At 38.0% G+C, this 18406-nt stretch overlaps 1 protein-coding gene across 1 annotated transcript in view; it reads left to right on the plus strand.

Moving 5' to 3' along the window:
* Window positions 1-12340, plus strand: part of LOC122814861 (regenerating islet-derived protein 4-like) — a gene marked incomplete at its 5' end in the record, with an annotated part of 41551 nt that extends 29211 nt beyond the window's left edge. Inside the window, 3 exons of the mRNA XM_044087140.1 lie at window positions 732-869; window positions 10411-10525; window positions 12273-12340. Of these exons, the coding sequence (XP_043943075.1) occupies window positions 732-869; window positions 10411-10525; window positions 12273-12340 (321 nt within the window). The remainder of the gene's footprint in view (window positions 1-731; window positions 870-10410; window positions 10526-12272) is intronic.
* Between the last annotated feature and the right edge of the window lie 6066 nt (window positions 12341-18406).

Genomic DNA, 18406 nt, shown 5'->3' on the forward strand with positions numbered 1-18406 from the left:
CTTCTGTGAGTGATCTAAAATGACAGGAGACTGAGCTCATGATTTGATATTAATGATTCATATGGATTTCTGAAATTCATTTGATGACACCTAAACAACACAACTCAGTGGCCTTAAAGATAATAGTCTAAGGTTCTGTATAGAATTGAGATGGTGCAGTAGCGTTGTCGCCTCCCAGTAAGACGCTGACCGGTTCGACTCTCAGCTAGAGCGTCTTCTGCGTGGAGACATGCGTGAATGGGCATACCTTCGTTGAAGGTTGTGCATTAGGGCTGGCAACTCAGCATGTAAAAATCAACTGCCAATCATTAGAGGACTGGAGTTCCGCTGTGGTGACCCCTAACTGGGAAAAGCCGAAAGACACAGCAACATGTTAGTTTTAGATGTATACAGACCACATGAAGATAAGCACTTCATTGCATTTATAATATGTAGGCATAACTGGATACTAATTAATCAGTTATGAGCATTAGATTTTACAAAAACTAGGTCAGAACATACAGATCACTGTCTGTTAGTCAAAATGTATGTGATTACTACTTCTCTTAACAAACGGTTGCTGTAATACATGCAATGCAGTATACAGGACAAATAATGTTCACTTAATCTTTTCAAATGAATTAGTCATCATTTTGCTTTCTGTTACAGCTGTACAAACATAATTGTTGCAGTAAGAAGTAATATTTCATCTTTTGGTCCATGTATTCATTCATGATTTTCTGTTTTCATAGTTTGAATGTCAGTCTTATGGACATGGAGCTCACTTGGCATCTATCCTTGATGAATCAGAACTCTCTGTTATCGCATCACACATCTCAGCCTATCAAAAAAAAGACACAGCATGGATTGGTCTTCATGACCCAGAACAGGTAATTGGAATTTCTGTGTCTATAACAGTAATGGTAATTTAGCTTCATAAATTATGCAGGAAGGTTCATGATAATTTACTAAGATACACAAAGTGTGGAAACTAAGTGTTAAGGGAAACAAAGGCAAAGATCCCTCGCCAACCTTACTTACGTATGTTAAAACTCATGCTAAGTTCAACCTAACCATAAAGGTAACGGTAACCCTATGTTTAGTCCTAACACTATACAATTAGGTTGTTTCACCATTGTTTAGGTTCGGTATTTTTGTAATCATTAACAGGCATAGTTTCCTTTTTTTCCAGGCTTATGTTTATGTTGCACTCCATCAATTGACCATCTCTCTCTCTCTATAGATATATATATATATATATATATATATATATATATATATATATATATATATATATATATATATATATATATATATATATATATATATATATATATATATATATTTATATATAGATATATATATATATTCTGCTTGGAAATATGACATGAAACTTTTGCTGTGGTAAATACATTAAATGACAGTTTCAATGATTTTTTTTTTTTTATTTGATTTTTGTGACAAAGGGGGATACTGCTAGCACATCTATCTGGAACTTTGTAAATAATTATATGTCATTGGTGTATATCAGAATGATTTATCTAAGATTCTTGTGTCACAAATGTATTCATACTGAATATCATATGTATATCAAATGGGTCTATATTATAACATCGAAATCTATAAAGATCGAATGTTATAATATCGAACCCTAAACACTGAAATCCGAAAACATCAAACAGTCAGAATAGAGAATTTTTTCTCAGGGAAAAAATTTGCTATTCCGAGAAACATACACACAACACAAACACACACAAAAAACAGCAATCCACACACATACACTTAAAATCCTACACCGAAACCCAAACTAAACTTTACATACACTACTAGCTATCCACTTACCTTAACCCAACCCTAACCCTAAGGTCCATCACTATCAGACACTCACCTCACCTGCACCTTAACCCTAACTCACCTAACCCACCATTAACCCTAACCTACACACAACCGCACACTTACTTGACCCGCACCCTAACCCTAACTCACCTAACCTGCCCCCTAACCCTAATCTACACACAATCGCATGCTTACCTGACCCATGCCCTAACCCTAACATCCACACAACCGCACACTTACCTGGCCCGCTCCCTAACCCTAACTCACCTAACCCGCTCCCTAACCCTAACCTACACAATCGCACACTTACCTGAACCCGACCGTGTGTTCCAACATATCGAACGCTGAAAACAGCGAAGCCGCAGCAATGGCCCACCGAATTCTTTCCCTGGGAAAGAATTTGGTGTCCTGCACCTTCGCTGTTTTCAGCGTTCGACATCAAGGGGTCGATATTATAACATTCGGTCTTTGTAGATTTTGATGTTATAATATAGACCCATATCAAATTAGGTTTGTACAGACATTTGTGTTGAGAAGATATTTTGTAAAGTGTTGTGTTTGTAATGTAGCCACATTGTGCCCTGCTGGAGGAGAACAAAAATATCCATGCACTATTTTAACTGTTTAAATGTATATATCTTAACAGTGGAAACTGGAATACAGGAGGCTAACTTCAGAAAATAGCTGAAATCAAATTACTTTATGACAGCTACTTTGAGGGGCTGATAAATGAAGAGAATGAGAGAGAAAGAAGGTTAGATGATGTGGGGATAGTGAATCAGGAAGTGCAATGGATTAGCAAGGAGGAAGTAAGGACAGCTATGAAGAAGATGAAGAATGGAAAGGCTGTTGGTCCACATGACATACCTGTGGAAGCATGTAGGTGTTTAGGAGAGATGGCAGTGGAGTTTTTAACCAGATTGTTTAATGAAATCTTGGAAACTGACAGGATGCCTGAGGAGTGGAGAAGTATTTTGGTACCGATTTTTAAGAATAAGGGTGATGTGTAGAGCTGTAGTAACTACAGATGGATAAAATTGATCAGTCACAGCATGAATTTATGGGAAAGAATAGTGGAAGCTAGGTTAAGAGGGAAGGTGATGATTAGTGAGTGGCAGTATGGTTTCATGCCAGGAAAGAGCACTACAGATGCAATGTTTGCTCTGAGAGTGTTGATGGAGAAGTATAGAGAAGGTCAGAAAGAGTTGCTTTGTGGCTTTGTGGACTTAGAGAAAGCATATGACAGGGTGCCTAGAGAGGAGTTATGGTATTATATGAGGAAGTTGGGAGTGGCAGAGAAGTAAGAGTGGTACAGGATATGCATGAGGGTAGTGTGACAGTGGTGATGTCTGCGGTAGGAGTGACGGATCCACTTAAGGTGGAGGTGGGATTACATCAAGGATCAGCTCTGAGCCCTCTCTTATTTCCAGTTGTAATGGACAGGTTGACAGACGAGATCAGACAGGAGTCCCCATGAGCTATGATGTTTGTGGATGACATTGTGATCTGTAGTAAGAGTAGGGAACAGGTTGAGGAGACCATGGAGAGGTGGAGATATGCTCTAGAGAGGAGATGAATGAAGGCCACCAGGACTAAGACAGAATACATGTGTGTGAATGAGAGGGAGGATAGAGGAATGGTTAGGATGTAGGGAGTAGAGTTAACAAAGGTGGATGCATTTAAATACTTGGGATCAACAGTTCGGAATAATGGTAAGTGTGGAAGAGAGGTGAAGAAGAGAGTACAGATAGGGTGGATTGGGTGGAGAACAATGTCAGGAATGATTTGTGACAGACGGGTACCAGTAAGAATGAAAGGGAAGGTCTACAAGAGGGTAGTGAGACCAGCTATGTTATATGTGTTGGAGATAGAGGCACTGACAAAAAGACAGGAGTCAGAGCTGGAGGTGGCAGAGTTAAAGATGTTAAGATTTGCATTCGGTGTGATGAGGATGGACAGGATTAGTAATCAGTGTATATAGGTTCATAGGTTCATAGGTTTGTTTGCCTATACAAGCCTAGCCATAACAATTCCCTGGCTATTTCTTCCCAGAATATTTACTTCCCTGGTCCCATCTAGCAGGGTGACTGACGTGATCCCTGGGGTGAATTTCCTATCTCCCATCCAATCGTCAAGGTTCCTTTTGAAGAGAGCCAAATAGGTGCTCTGCTTGACATGTATGTATGTCTATTCCAGAGTACGGGGAGTCTCTAGGTCAGGAACCTATCCCTCCAGCATGTTTTGTTCATTGTGATGACCAGGTTTAGATCCCTGGAGCATGTGGCTATGAGGGATTGGGATTTCTTTAAGTGTAGAATGTCCAACAGCTCTGGGTTTGACATGGCCTTGTATGTTAAGCAGAGATCGCCTCTGAGTAGGCGATATGCGACAGAGTATAGCTGGAGTTTTTTTAGATGGTCAGCATAGGGCTTTAGGCCTGTGATTCTTTTAGTGAGGTATTTCTGTGGCCTTTTCAGCTGTTGCAAGTGACCTGTGAGGTACATACCAAATGGGGCTTTGTACTCAATAATGGGCCTAATGAGGGATGAGTACAGTAGGGCAATGACCTCCTTTTTTTTCTGGATGAAAAGCCCTTAGCGATGAGGTGTGCCACATAGAAAGATTTCCTGACTGTTGTGGTGATGTGGTTATCGAAGGTGAGACCACTGTCCACCTATGTCCCTAAGTCCCTTATAACACTTTTGGTGTTTAGTGTACTGCCACTTATGTGGTAATTCATGGGTACATGTTTTTTCCCAAAGGGGATAACTATACATTTCTTGGCATTGAGCTTGAGCCCATGGCTCTGGCACCAAGCATCTTTTTCTGTAAGGCCCTTTTGTAGAATATCCACATAATTTGGGGATTCAGTAATGGTTCCCAGTTTGCAGTCATCTGCGAACTTTGTTAGCCAGAGTCCCTTAGTGCTGCCCTGTACTTCAGAGAAGTAAATGCCAAACAAGAGCGGTCCCAGGACTGAACACTGAGGTACTCCACTTGTCACTTGTCTGGAGCTGGATTTAGAATCAGCTACTTTAACAGTGTGGGTTCTGTCAGTAAGCCAGTTGGCAACCCATTGAGTGATGTAGGGATTAATGCCCAGCTTAATAAGTTTATCTATGATTCCAGAGTGGGGGATGGTGTTGAAGGCAAGGTCAAGATAGGCTGTGTGGACTGCCTTACCATCATCCATGGCTCTGGAGACTGATTCGAAGAAATCAATCAGGTTGAGGAGACAAGATCGGCCCTTCACCAAACCAAACTGGGTGGGGTCCAGTGTTTGAAGATTGCCAATGTCCTTGTTTATAAATTCCATGATAATGCGTTCCATGGCTTTGCAGATCAGGCTCGTCAGACTGATGGGATGATAGTTCCCGGGATCCAAGGTGGATCGCCCCTTGTGGAGTGGGATAACTGTAGCTGTGCCCCACTCATTGGACATGAAGCCTGAGGTGAGGCTATGATTAATCATGATGCTTAGGTGAGGTGCCAGTTCATTTTGCAGTTCATGTAGTACACAGCCCGGGACGTCGCCTGGTCCCATGGATGCTGTATTCTTAGCTTTGGAGAGTGCATTTTTACCTGTGTGGGCATGATTACTGGAATTTGGCAATCTTTTGGTATTGAGATGGGCCCTTTAGGGGGTGAGAGTGGGGTGAAGGTGGCACTGAATCGGTCTGCCAGGATATTGGCAATATCCTTGGGATCAGTATATTTAATGCCATTCTGTTGTAGCTCAGAGCAGATCTGAGCATTGCCATTTAGATTATTGACATAATTATAGAATGCCTTATTGTTGTCCTTGGAATCTTTGGCAATTTTATTTTTGTAACTAGCTTTGAAGGATTTTGGGAGAGATCTCAGCTTCTTACTGAGGCTGGTAAGGGAGTTTTTTGCATCCTGGGATTTTTCTCTTTTCTGCAACAGTTTCATCCTTCTGTTGTATAGTTTGTTTATGGCAGGTGACCACTAGATTGGCTTCCTTTTTTGGAGGAGAGCATTTTGGTTCTATTTGGAATGGCATGATTCATGCACAAGTGGAAGTGCTCATAAAGTGCCTTAGTGTACGATTCAGGAGTCAAACTTTCAGTTCACATTTGCATGGGTGTCATGAAGTTTGTCACTTCTGACTTTAGTAGCATGAAGTTGGCTTTGGAGAAGTTTTTTATGAAGGTTTCCCTACTGGGGTGGGGGTGGGATGTGGACGTCACGGGTGAATAGCTTATGGTCAGACCTGACCAACGAGGTGGTGACCACTAGTGTGGAGCATCAATCTCCCATGTTGGTAAAGACCAGGTATAGGATATTTGAGCCCCTGGTGGGACTATGGATTAGTTGATCCAGGGTGTTGGAATTTTTGAATTCCAAGAACCGTTGGGCAAAGGTGTTGGTACCTGAGTAGTTTTCCCAATTAATGGCAGGGTAGTTGAAATCACCCAGTATTAGGGTGTTTGGATGTATCTTAATATTTTCCAGTATATTTAGAAAGGTGTAGTGAGAATCTTGGGGCATGGTGGGGGATCTGTAGCAAGCTACAATTTGGATTTCAGTCTTACCTAGTGTTAGTTGCACCTGTAGATTTTCAGATGCACTGTGTTGGGCAACTAGCCTGAAGATGTGAATATCCTTGGTGAATATGGACACTCCTTCACCTTTAGTGTTTCGGTCCTGGTTTGGTGGCTGAAAAGTGTGGCAAGAGTTGTAGCCTGGTATTGCAGAGGTGTTCTCTGGAGCCTTGAAACAGGTCTCAGTTGCTGCACAGATATCGATGTTATTAGAGGGTCAGCTCAAGTTGGACGGTTTGGAGACAAAGCCATAGAGACAAGATTGAAATGGTTATCCCAACAGTAATATTTGAAATATTAATTTAAGATGTCTCTTAGAGAGACAGCATTCTGTATTCTGTCTTGGACCTGGCAACAACAAGATCGATTTACACACATCTGGCCTTGTTCTTAAGTAAGTTAACTAGGATATAGTAATTCTTTTAGATTCAGTCAGGAATATAGTGAAGCTTAGGTTTAGATATTTTTCTTTATTTATTTGAGACTTTCCTGCAATGTTCTTTTAAATATTTCCTGTGGTTTTGAACTCTGATGTAACTGTGAATATATATTCAGTATTGTCTTGTTATTTTATTATTCATTATTAAATATAGTTAAACCTTTCATTTTGGCTGATCTGTGTAGAGATATTTATGTTCTGAGAGTACTTGCATAATTATTTGGTAACACTGTGTAGGCCACTCCTAATAGCCTTGCTCTTGGTCAAACTACCATTTGTATTGATATTAATATTGCACAGTAAGATTGGACACCCTTTGATGAGGTCCTTAGAGTAGCTGATGAGGTGTTGGCTGGTGGCAGTGATAATTACCTTATAGTCTGGACAAAAGGGGAGCATAGCTAATAATCCTGTGCCAGCTTTTCCCACGTGTGTGTGTGTGTGTGTGTGTGTGTGTGTGTGTGTGTGTGTGTGTGTGTGTGTGTGTGTGTGTGCGTGTGTGTGTGTGTCTGTGTGTGTGTGTGTGTGTGTGTGTCAGCTACTTGGGCAGGGACAAAAGCCACTGGTTGGACAGAGAAGATGCTGGAGGGTTTGGCTTGGCCACTCAGCTGAGATCTCAACTTTATAGCTATGCCAGTGGGGGAGTCTTACTGGGGATCTGGAGAAAGAGGGAAAAACCAGCCCCAGACTGATTCTGGTTTCTGTGTGGTCTTAGGGGAAATTGCACTTGATGCAGAGAGCTGCATCTGGAAATACTGTGTGTGTGTGTGTGTGTGTGTGTGTGTGTGTGTGTGTGTGTGTGTGTGTGTGTGTGTGTGTGTGTGTGTGTGTGTGTGTGTGTGTGTGTGTGTGTGTGTATGTGAACCTTGTCATCCTCCCAGTGTACATCCCCTACTGGTGCCAGTGTTGAGGGTTGATTACGGGTCGATTGGTGAGGGCATCACAGTTTTCATGAAATTTTTCATTCAACTTATGTTGTACTTTGTGAAAGTTTACTTTGGATGTTTTTTAATGTTTTGGATTTGTTTGAAATTCATCTATAATTTTGTTTTAGTGATTTACTGTTTGTAGTAGTACAGGGAGGTGTGGAATAGAGTTTTAATGTAGGCATCCTTTGCCCTTTTTTGCAGTTGTGCAACCTTGGATTTAGTATGTTTCAGAAAACATTTGGATGAATATTTGCCCTCACCAAAAAAAGGTTTCTGTACATTTTTGTTTATTTTTCATTGAAATTGCATTTTAGTATATTGTGTGTTGTTCTGCTGTCTTTATAAATTTAGGGTAATTGTTGGTGTGAGTTTTGATGCCATGACACATATCCACCTGGAATTAACAATTATTTCTGTGCAGTGGCATTTTCCAGACTCTTTAGTCCTCTTTAAGCTGTTTTCATTTATTACATCATATAGCTTAAAGACTGACATAGTTTGGCTTGTACAGGCAGTGGACTACAAATCAATTGATTCCAAATTTATTATTCTGGAATGGCCTTATGAAAGTGTGCTTTGCACTTCGCAGTTTAAAGACTACAATGCCTAATTGCAAACATTTCCATAATTGATTATTACTAACTTCAAATCCTGATAAAGTGTAGTGAGATAATATAATATCTTACTGTTTTCTTTATGAATATTAACTAAAGTTATAGATTACTTTCCTTCACAAGTGTTCCAGTTAATGGTTTGTCTAGCAGTATTTCTGTCATTATTACTCCATAGTCAGTAGTTTGTTTTGAATGGAAATTTCATTCTAAGGTTTTTCTCTGGTGTTATTGTGCGTTTAATAGTTTGCTACAGGAGAAGAGTGTGGGGATCTGCAGGTAAATAGAGTCTGTGGATGTCACAAGATAATTATGTAGCTTCTGTTTTGACCCAACCAATTCCTGGCATGGTTCTGTCTATATCTTCGTCTATCACAAGCTATTTTGAACATCATGTCACTTGGGTCAAATACTTTATAATTTAACTGCAGTATCAGTAATTTTGTATTGCACTTGCTTTCATGCAAACAAAATAGAGAACATTTAACAAATCTATTTATGACTATATGAATATACACATGCATGCATGTGTGCATCCACACACAAACACACACATTTTTATCATTACTAAGAGAACAGGGCATGAGAAGGTACACACACACACACACACACACACACACACACACACACACACACACACACACACACACACACACACTCATTTTTATCATTACTAAGAGAACAGAACATGAGAAGACAAACACACACACACACACACACATACACACACACACACACATTTTTATCATTACTAAGAGAACAGAGCTTGAGAAGGCACACACACACAGACACACACATGCACACACACATTGTTATCATTACTAAGAGAACAGTGCATGAGAAGGCACACACACACACACACACACACACACACACACACACACACACACACACGCACACACATTTTTATCATTACTAAGAGAACAGAGCATGAGAAGACACACACACAAACACACACACACACACACACACACACACACACACACACACACACACACACACACACACACACATTATCATTATTAAGAGAACAGTGCATGAGAAGGCACTGTTAAGCATGATGTTGTTTGTAAAGGATTTAGTAAACTTACCTTTATGTTGAGATACTCTGATGTTAGCTGCCAAAGATGGTCATAAGGATATATTATTGTAAAAAAATTAATAATGTTGGCAGTCAAAGTTAATCACCATCCATTTCCCTAGTTTAAATTGTAATATGTCTACACTTCCAAGTTTAAAACAGTTTTCACTGAAACAGTGAATACATTATTTTTGCCTCTCAACGTTTCATTCAGGGTTACAGATAAAGCAAGAAAAAAATGGGAAAGGCCAACAATTAGGATTTTTTTTAAATACAACATACAAATTCTTACAATTCTATGCAGTTTTAGGAGGGACTAAGCACAAGTCTGAGAACAAGCAAGTGGTATCTCCAAATCTGAAGAGTTGGGAGGTATCCTACAAATATAAGAATTTTGTGTTATGCAGAAAATGCTAAGTTTGAAATTGTTTGCCAAAACTAAAATAATGAAAGATTTTAGCTACTGCATATAAGTTTAATTAAAGGAGTTTGTAGTGATTAAACTTTTTTTTTGTATGCATTTATTCAGGTCTTACTTTACTCTGGTTATTGTCAGCATTTTATTTGTGCTGCTTCTGACAGGAAGCCATTTTCTTAACTGTAAATCATTGTGACCTACACTTATACAGCAAGACCAAAATGACTGTAATTGAGAAATTATTTTACTGCCACTTTTAAAGCGTTTGTAATACATAAAGTGGCTATTCTGTTTATTTAGCATATTGCATGTAAATATGAATAGTTTAGCCACAGTAGCAGTATAAACCATATAAATAAGCCCTCTTCCATCTGTAGACAAACTGGAAAATGTAAATGGGCATTTTAGGCAGTAGACCCATAAATGAGCTATTCAAGTTGGCTGCATTATACCAGTGCCATTGTTGTTTTATCTGTGAATCTGCAGTAAATTAAACTATGTTCCAATAAAACTGCTAAAAGTATATATTGAAAATCTTTTATTGTTTGGCAGAACGGCCGCTGGAAATGGATTGATGGATCCATGTACAACTACAGGGTCTGGGGTACTGGTCAGCCTGATAACCTAAAAGGCAATGAACACTGTGTAGAAATCCGACCACAGGAGAGTAAGTAAAATGTTTTAAAACATCAGTACGCTATACTCTACTATGATGTGTCCAAAGAAAGTGCATTATTCCTTCATATCTTGCTTGGTCCACTTTCAGTACATTTCACATCAGTACACAATTGTTAACTGTGTTGGTGATCTATAGTTTAAAGATTTTTACCTGAAAAAAGTTCAGATAACCAATAAGCTGTGTTTTTCTGTGTTTAGAAGACTTTTGTCCTCATAGTTATTAAATTAATGTGATTAGCAGTGTGATAAATTCTTATGCTGTAATGTATGAATCATTTAGTGTCCAGTAAAGACATATGCTTCACAAAAACTTGTGAATTAAAGCTGAAAGGAAGGCATTAGTGAGAGACATGTCTGAATGACAAGTGTTGTAAAGTAGACACAAGCAATTCAACCATGGGAACATAACATCTGCTACTAGAATACTGACTGGCCTTCTGACCATTCTCAGATTTTTGTCCTTAGGCACACATTTGTCCCACAGCTACTCTTTTCTGACCTCTCTTCAAGCTAACCCAGACTCTCTTCAGTTCCCCAGCTCTTCTCTTGCTTCATTAATTGGGCTGGTGTAGAACTCAATCACTCAAAAACCCTCTCTAAGAAAAAGGGTTAATGTATCTGTCTCTCTTTTTTCCATTTTTGAATAATAGTAGCTGCTTGCCGTGATAACTAAAATTAAACACTGCTTAAACCACAACCAGAAACACTGTGGAAATATTAAACTTCCCCTTAAGGTAAGGATTTCAAGGAAAGAAACATCAAACATTATCCTTTCCAAAGTATGAGCTCCATAAGATTCAGTAATTAGTTATCCTGTTATTACATTGCACACATTGATGACAGTAAGAGAGTTTTACATAGAATTGTCAGCCATGTAGATGAGTGCGTACTAAATGCTACTGACACACTATACCTGGTAAGATATATTGCTTCAAGCATATTTTAACAAAAATCCTACCCGACACACATAGGATAGTGGTATGAAATAGCAGTCCTTATGTTACATTTCCCCTACTGTCATACAGATGAAGCCCTGACTTATTACTAGTATAACTCAATACTTCAAAATGTGTTCCAGAACATTTATAATTGCAGATGTCATCTGTACATCATTACTGACCAGAACACCATACACCCTGAGCAGTGCAGTATAGCCTTATTATATGTAGCAGAGTTTGGAGGAGAGGGTTCCTGAGAAAGCAACTAGAAGCTGTCTGTCACTATGAGGTTTAAGTTAAGGACTGATCTCTGCCTGATGTGCATCACAGCAGAGGGGCTGCTCCCGTACTTTAACTAATGTGGTATGCTGCCCTTCATGGACCTGTGGGGTAATGCCGGGCCTCATAGTTCCTGGTCTTTCTATCTTTCAGTGTGTGTATGTCACTTATTGGAATGTTTATTTGCATTCTTTTTTGCTATATTTCTTCTTATCAAAAATAAGGTATAATTATAGATTACTTATTGCATAATACTTTGAGAATTATGTTGTAATATCTACAGTTCAGAAAGTGACAGTGACATCTCACAGCATCTTACATTAAGACTTATGTTGAAAAAAGTAATTTGTTCATTATTAGACTATGGCACATAACTGATTAATCTTACCAGCTATGTTCTTATATTGAATAGTACCCATGCTCTTTAATTATTTCTGTCAGCATATATGATTTATGCCATACCTGCAGTGTTCGCATCTAAAGTTTATATATGCTAACACATTTTATTTGTCTTTCTAGGCTTCAAGAAATGGAATGATGTTAACTGTGATCATCAATGTCACTTTGTCTGCAAATACAAGCCTTGAAAAAGTGTTACTTTGTCATATGAGTTATGCTTCTCTTTTTTTCTGATTGAAATGATTTAGCATGCTGTTTAATAAATGCATTTGAACATGGTGCTGCTGTATTTTTCAAATTACTTTGTAAACAAAAGATCTTAATTTTAGACCCATAGCTGAAAAATGTAATCTACTTGCGATGACTATGATTGTGTTTTGACTTGTTCCTACTGCAAATTATATTATGTTAAACACATTTGGTTAGAAGAGTAGATACTGAAGCCCAAACAAAAAATGTTATAAATATATATTTCTTTTGATTACATGATGACATTTCTGTTGCAATGACTTTTCTAGTCACCACTGTCATAAATAATGGTTATTATAATATGGATGTGACAGTGTCAGTAGATTACAGCCACTTTATTTGTCGTGGCTGTGTTTGTTACCAGCTTTTGTACAGTACCACAAATTTAAACTGTTAACACTGGTAGCTCAATGGGGCACTGATTTGTGCCTGCATTAGCTGCCTAGTGTGCAGATTTTCTTATTTAGTGGATAAGATAGAGTTGTTAGTTAACTAAAAGCAATAAATAAAAAATACAAGATGGTATGAGCAGACTGGGTTCCCAAACAACTAGTATATGCAGAAAAATATAGGAAACACCAGACCACAGCAGATAGTATCAAATACAACTCCAAAGTTTAATCCACAGTACAAAAATGGTGAGTGCTCTGGCTATGAAAGCGCTCACCATTTTTGTACTGTGGTTAAACTTTGGAGTTTTATTTGATAATATCTGCTGTGGTCTGGTGTCAACTAAAAGCAATGTTTTCTCAAGGTATCTGTAATAAGAAGTATCTTATGTTTCTTTTGTGAATTCTAAAATTATCTTGCTGCTTTTGAGTATATTACTTCTCCCTGAAGGCTATCCTGTTCATCATACCTTATGTGAAATAATACATTCACATTTCTCCCTGGAATTGTCCACACTGTATTTTTAGATTCTGTCCTTCTGTCTTCATATATCTTAAAATTGTGCCCGTATGTTCTAATACATACATTTAGTTCCACTTGGACCATAATGATACACCTGAAACAGTTGAAATCATTTAATAAAGTCCTATTTCTTTCTTTCTTTCTTTCTTTCTTTCTTTCTTTCTTTCTTTCTTTCTTTCTTTCTTTCTTTCTTTTTGCTTAAAGACTTTATTTATTAGTCTCTTGTAGTCAGATGACTTTTATGATTTCAGGTGCATGTTATACAAATTTTTTGTTGCCTTTCACTGATCTGCCACAATATCCTTGGTTCCTTCTGATTATGCGGTCTCCAAAATTGCACACAGCACTTCAGACTGGCTAGTCACGCTATTAGATAGAGAGGAATAACACCGTTCTGTATTCTACTGGTGATGCCTCCTCACATGCATTTGTGAGGTACATATGACCCCTCTTCTAAAACATTTGAGTTCAAGTCATGAGGCCTCTTCAAAAACCTCTTCTACTGGTTGTGCCTCTTCTCTCTAACATGTGTGATCTTCTGTTAATGTCTCTTTTCATAATCTTGTGTTGTCTTTGTAATCCCTCTTTGCAAGTGTTCTAAGAGTGGTACCTTTTCACATGCATCTGCAACCTCCTGGTTATGCCTTTTCTCATTCATTCGTGTTCTTCTAGTAATGGCTGTACTCATACATTCCAGCATTCCACCAGCCTTCATTTTTGCCCTTTCTTGTAAGTTGCTTGACAATGAATCATCAGATGTGATCACCCCTGTCTTCTTTTCCTTTATTTTTGCTATTCCTTCTTTTCTAGATATGAGTCCGTTTCATGGGTATTTGTTTACCATGTACATTATTCTGCATTTTCTGTGCTGAATTTAAGCTGAACAACATTCTCCCAGTCTTATTGATTATCTTCTATTAATTCATTTAATTTTTTATGTTTAAGTTTTGCTGCATATTTATGTATCTTTAGTAAATTAACAAGCACTTATTTACAGTCTGTCTTCCTTGTCACCTATAAAGGAATTGAAAAGACAAAAAAGGTAGCAAATCTATCAACACTGTTTCAAATAAGTGTTGTCTTCTAACCTGGATAGTAATTGCTTCACTCATATTAACAGTTTCTGATTTATTTTAAGTCTGTCTAATCAGTGTACTAACACATCGCATGGCACAGTGTCAAGATACTCTGATGAAATCTAAACAAGTAGCATTAATTACAACAAAAGTTCAGAGTCGATTTTATCATATCTGACTAACTTTCAAGCCCCCATGAACCCTGTGAACACTGCTGCCTATCCAGACCTGTCCACAGAAACCCTATACAAATATGTTAATAGCTGTACTGAGGCAGCTGTACCCATCAGGAAGAAGTACATAACTAACTCTAAAAACAAGACACACTGGTGGAATCACAACATCAATAAGCTGTATAACAGGAGAAAGAAAATCATGACAAAAATTAGGAGGTGCAGCACCTAGCAGGATAAAAACACTCTCACCAAACTAAACATACAACTCAGAGGACAAATAAAGTCTACCAAAGCCAGATTTGTAGTAAGTTTGGCTTCCAAGGCTAAGGACAACCACAAAGTATTCTTTAGCTATGTGCGCAACCTCAAAGGCAACACACAATTGTGTGCAGAGCTCATTGTAAATGGAGCTACCTATACTGACCCAGAAGATATAGCAAACCTCCTGGCTGACAAATTCAGCTTCAACTTTACCCATCTCTCCCCCTCAATCTTCCCTCAGGAAATATCATCAAATATAACTCCCCCTACTATCACTAGGGAACAGGTCCTTATTACTGTCTCTAAGACCAAGAACACAGCATCAATGAGCCCAGACAATATCCTAGGATGCATTCTAAATAGCATGAAACATAACCTATCAGGGCCTCTGGTGAGTACCTTCACTAGGTGGGCCCTGATTTTCATAAAATCTCATAAAAATGACACTGATATATACACTACATTTATATAGTATATATCATGGACAGAAGTAGGTTAAAAATTGAAAAAGAGAGCTGGGAACACAAGACCCAGGTTAAAAAAGTGCACAGTCTTGATAGGCACACTGGTGCCAGGACTGGAAAAGATGACAGTGTAGAAGCCTCAAAATACAAAAACATTCCTACAATGGGGTCAGGCCAGGCCCAGGGGGAGGATGGCCCCCTCTGTTGTAGAAGGAAGTAGTAGGCCACAAAAATCACAAAAAATGATAGGCCAAAGAAGAGCCACAATGACCATAAAAAGGACTATTGGGAATAAGAAATAAATTATGTATTGTAACTTTTATGCAAAAAGCCCAGAATTTCCAAACACAAGGTATATAAAACAATTAAGAGAGAAATTAGAGGAAAGAAAAATACTTTCACAAGAAAAACTGCCAGAAGCTTAAAATAAAAAATTGTATTCATTAATACAACAGATTTGTGAAAAACAGTATATAGCTCAAGAAACTTTGATCTGTTTGAAAAAGAAACATATGAGGAAGTGCAAAAATATAAACAACAAAACCTTGAGATTTTTTAAAAGTATAAAAAAATGAAATATTGACATGCGAAAGAAAGAGAGATTTGAAATGGTGCAATATTTATGCAAAGGAGAAAGCCAAATTGATCAATATAAAGAAGGCAGCCCTAACAGAAATACAGGTAAAGACATCTGGATATGCAAAATTTCACAATAAAAAAATAATATCACAAAGAGGGAATGAAGAAAAGAAGATTAGTAAAGTAGAAGTTAAAAGAATAGGGTGGCCGCAGTGGTGCAGCGGTTAGCATTGTCACCTCACAGCAAGAGGCTCTCTGGTTCAATCCTCAGCTGGAGTGCCTTCTGTGCAGAGTCTGCATGTCCTCCCTGTGGTTGTGTGGGTTTCCTCTGCCTGCTACAGTTTCCTCCCACATCCCAAAGACATGCTGTAGGTGGATTGATCCTAGGCATAAGTGCGTGTGTGTGTGCCTTCTGTGGAAAGTTGGGCACCGGGCTGTCAACTCGACACCATAAAAACTCTACTGCCAATCATGAGCAGATAGGTGAACTGCTGTGGAGACCCCTAACCAGGAAAAAGCCAGAAGAAGACGAAGAAGTTAAAAAAATAGAAGTTGAAGTTATGGAGTGCCTGCAAAGTGAAGAATTTGGTGTAGAAGGTCTAACACAGGTTATGTCACAGCATGATGGAGTGAGTCCCCCAAAGTAAGGAAAAGCAGGAAGATCAGGAGACATCTGAAGAAGAAATATAGAGATGGGAAAAAAAAGAGATTTAATATGGTGTAATATTTATGCAAAGGAGAAAGCAAAACTAATACAAAAAGAGCAGCACCAAAGATATATGAAGAGAAATACAGGCAAAGGAATATGGATACAGAAAACTTTACAGTACAAAAAATAAGAAGACAAAGAGGAAGAGGAGAAAATTAGATTATTAATGGAGAATTTAAAGAAATAGAAACTGAGGTTACAGAGTACCTGTGAAGTAAAGGATTCAGTGTAGAAAATCTAATTCAGAAAGCATCACAACAGGATAGAGCAATGGATATCCAAATTAAGGGGAAACCAGTGAAACAAGAACCAATTGGATAGGGGCCATATGAAGATATTTTGAAGCCTTTCACAGGAAACCAGTATAAATGTTCACTTGAAACTCGACAGGAAAGGAAGGAACAGGAAACTCTTATGCAGTCAATGTTGTGGAGTGCAGGCCAGTGAGTTCCCATATGACAGAGCAATGGATGACACAGGATGAAATTGAAGAAAATGTGCCTCAGGAAGATGCTATAGAACTTTCTATAGAATGTCAGCAGGGAATGAAAAACAAAAATGAGCTAAGAGAAGAGTTGTTTGTTTTAAATACACATAGACAGACATATTAAGATCAATGAAAGAAATAGACTGCAGAAGGTCAATAAAACCCAAAAAGTCAGAAGTTTGATAAAACAAATGAATGCAGTAATTAGGACTGTCCATAGAGATCTATGTGATATAACAGAAGTCAACAGGATATATTACTGTGCAGCTAAATTAATAACTGATAAAGTTCGAACACACAGGGTAATGAGGGAAAGGAAGGGGAGAGATCGAATACCATCATGGAAGTTTCGAATAGAGAAAACTATGAAGCCATTAAGACATGAAGTGTCCCTGTTAGAAGATATAGAAGAGGGAACAGATCAACAAAAATACTAAGAAAGATAGATATGATAAAAGCAATGTGCAGTATTAGAACAGATCAGGATCTATCATGCACTATCTCAAATAAATTAAATATTTCAGCACAGGTGGAAAATCGTTTAAGATACGCAGATAAATATAAAAGAAAAGTGCAAAATACGCAATTTATTGGTGACCCAAAAAAATTTTATAGAGAATTGGGAAACAAGGTAAAAGGAATTGAAAGACTACCAAAAAAAGAAGAAATAGATACATTTTGAGAAGTATCTATAAACATGTTGTGGAACATAACAAGGATGCTAAATGGATAGAAGAAGTAAAAGAAAGAATAAGAAGTTTAGAGGTACAGCATATGAAATTGGATTAAGAAATAGCCAAAGAGATTGAAATAAAGTTAAGAAAAGCCTCTAATTGGAAAACCCCAGGCCCAGATGCAGTACCTAACTTTTGGTTAAAAGCATTAACATATTTGCACAAAGATTTAGCCATGAGTAAGAACTATTTGTATGCGCACCCCAAACTGACACCAACCTGGCTAACAACAGGAAAAACAATGCTCCTACTTAAGACTGGACCTGCAAGCTACCCTAAAAATTATACACCAATAACTTGCCCTCCAACACTGTATAAACTATACACAGGAATTGATTCCGACAGAGTTTATAGTTATTTAGAAGAAAAGTGAATTATGGCAGCAGAACAAAAGGGCAATAAAAGAAAGTCATATAGAAGAAAGGATAATTTGTTGTTAAATAAAGCAAAAGTGGAGGGCTGTAAAAAGGAGAAGAATCTAAGTATGGTGTGGATTGACTACAAAAAAAAATTGACAGTATCCCACATTCATGGATAAAAAGTTGCTTAAAAATTTATAAGATACACCCTAGACTGATCGACTGCATTACAGTCACCATGTAACAGT

This window comes from Protopterus annectens, chromosome 11.part0 (assembly GCF_019279795.1).
Source record: "Protopterus annectens isolate FY-2018-M chromosome 11.part0, PAN1.0, whole genome shotgun sequence".
Lineage (NCBI taxonomy): Eukaryota > Metazoa > Chordata > Ceratodontiformes > Protopteridae > Protopterus > Protopterus annectens.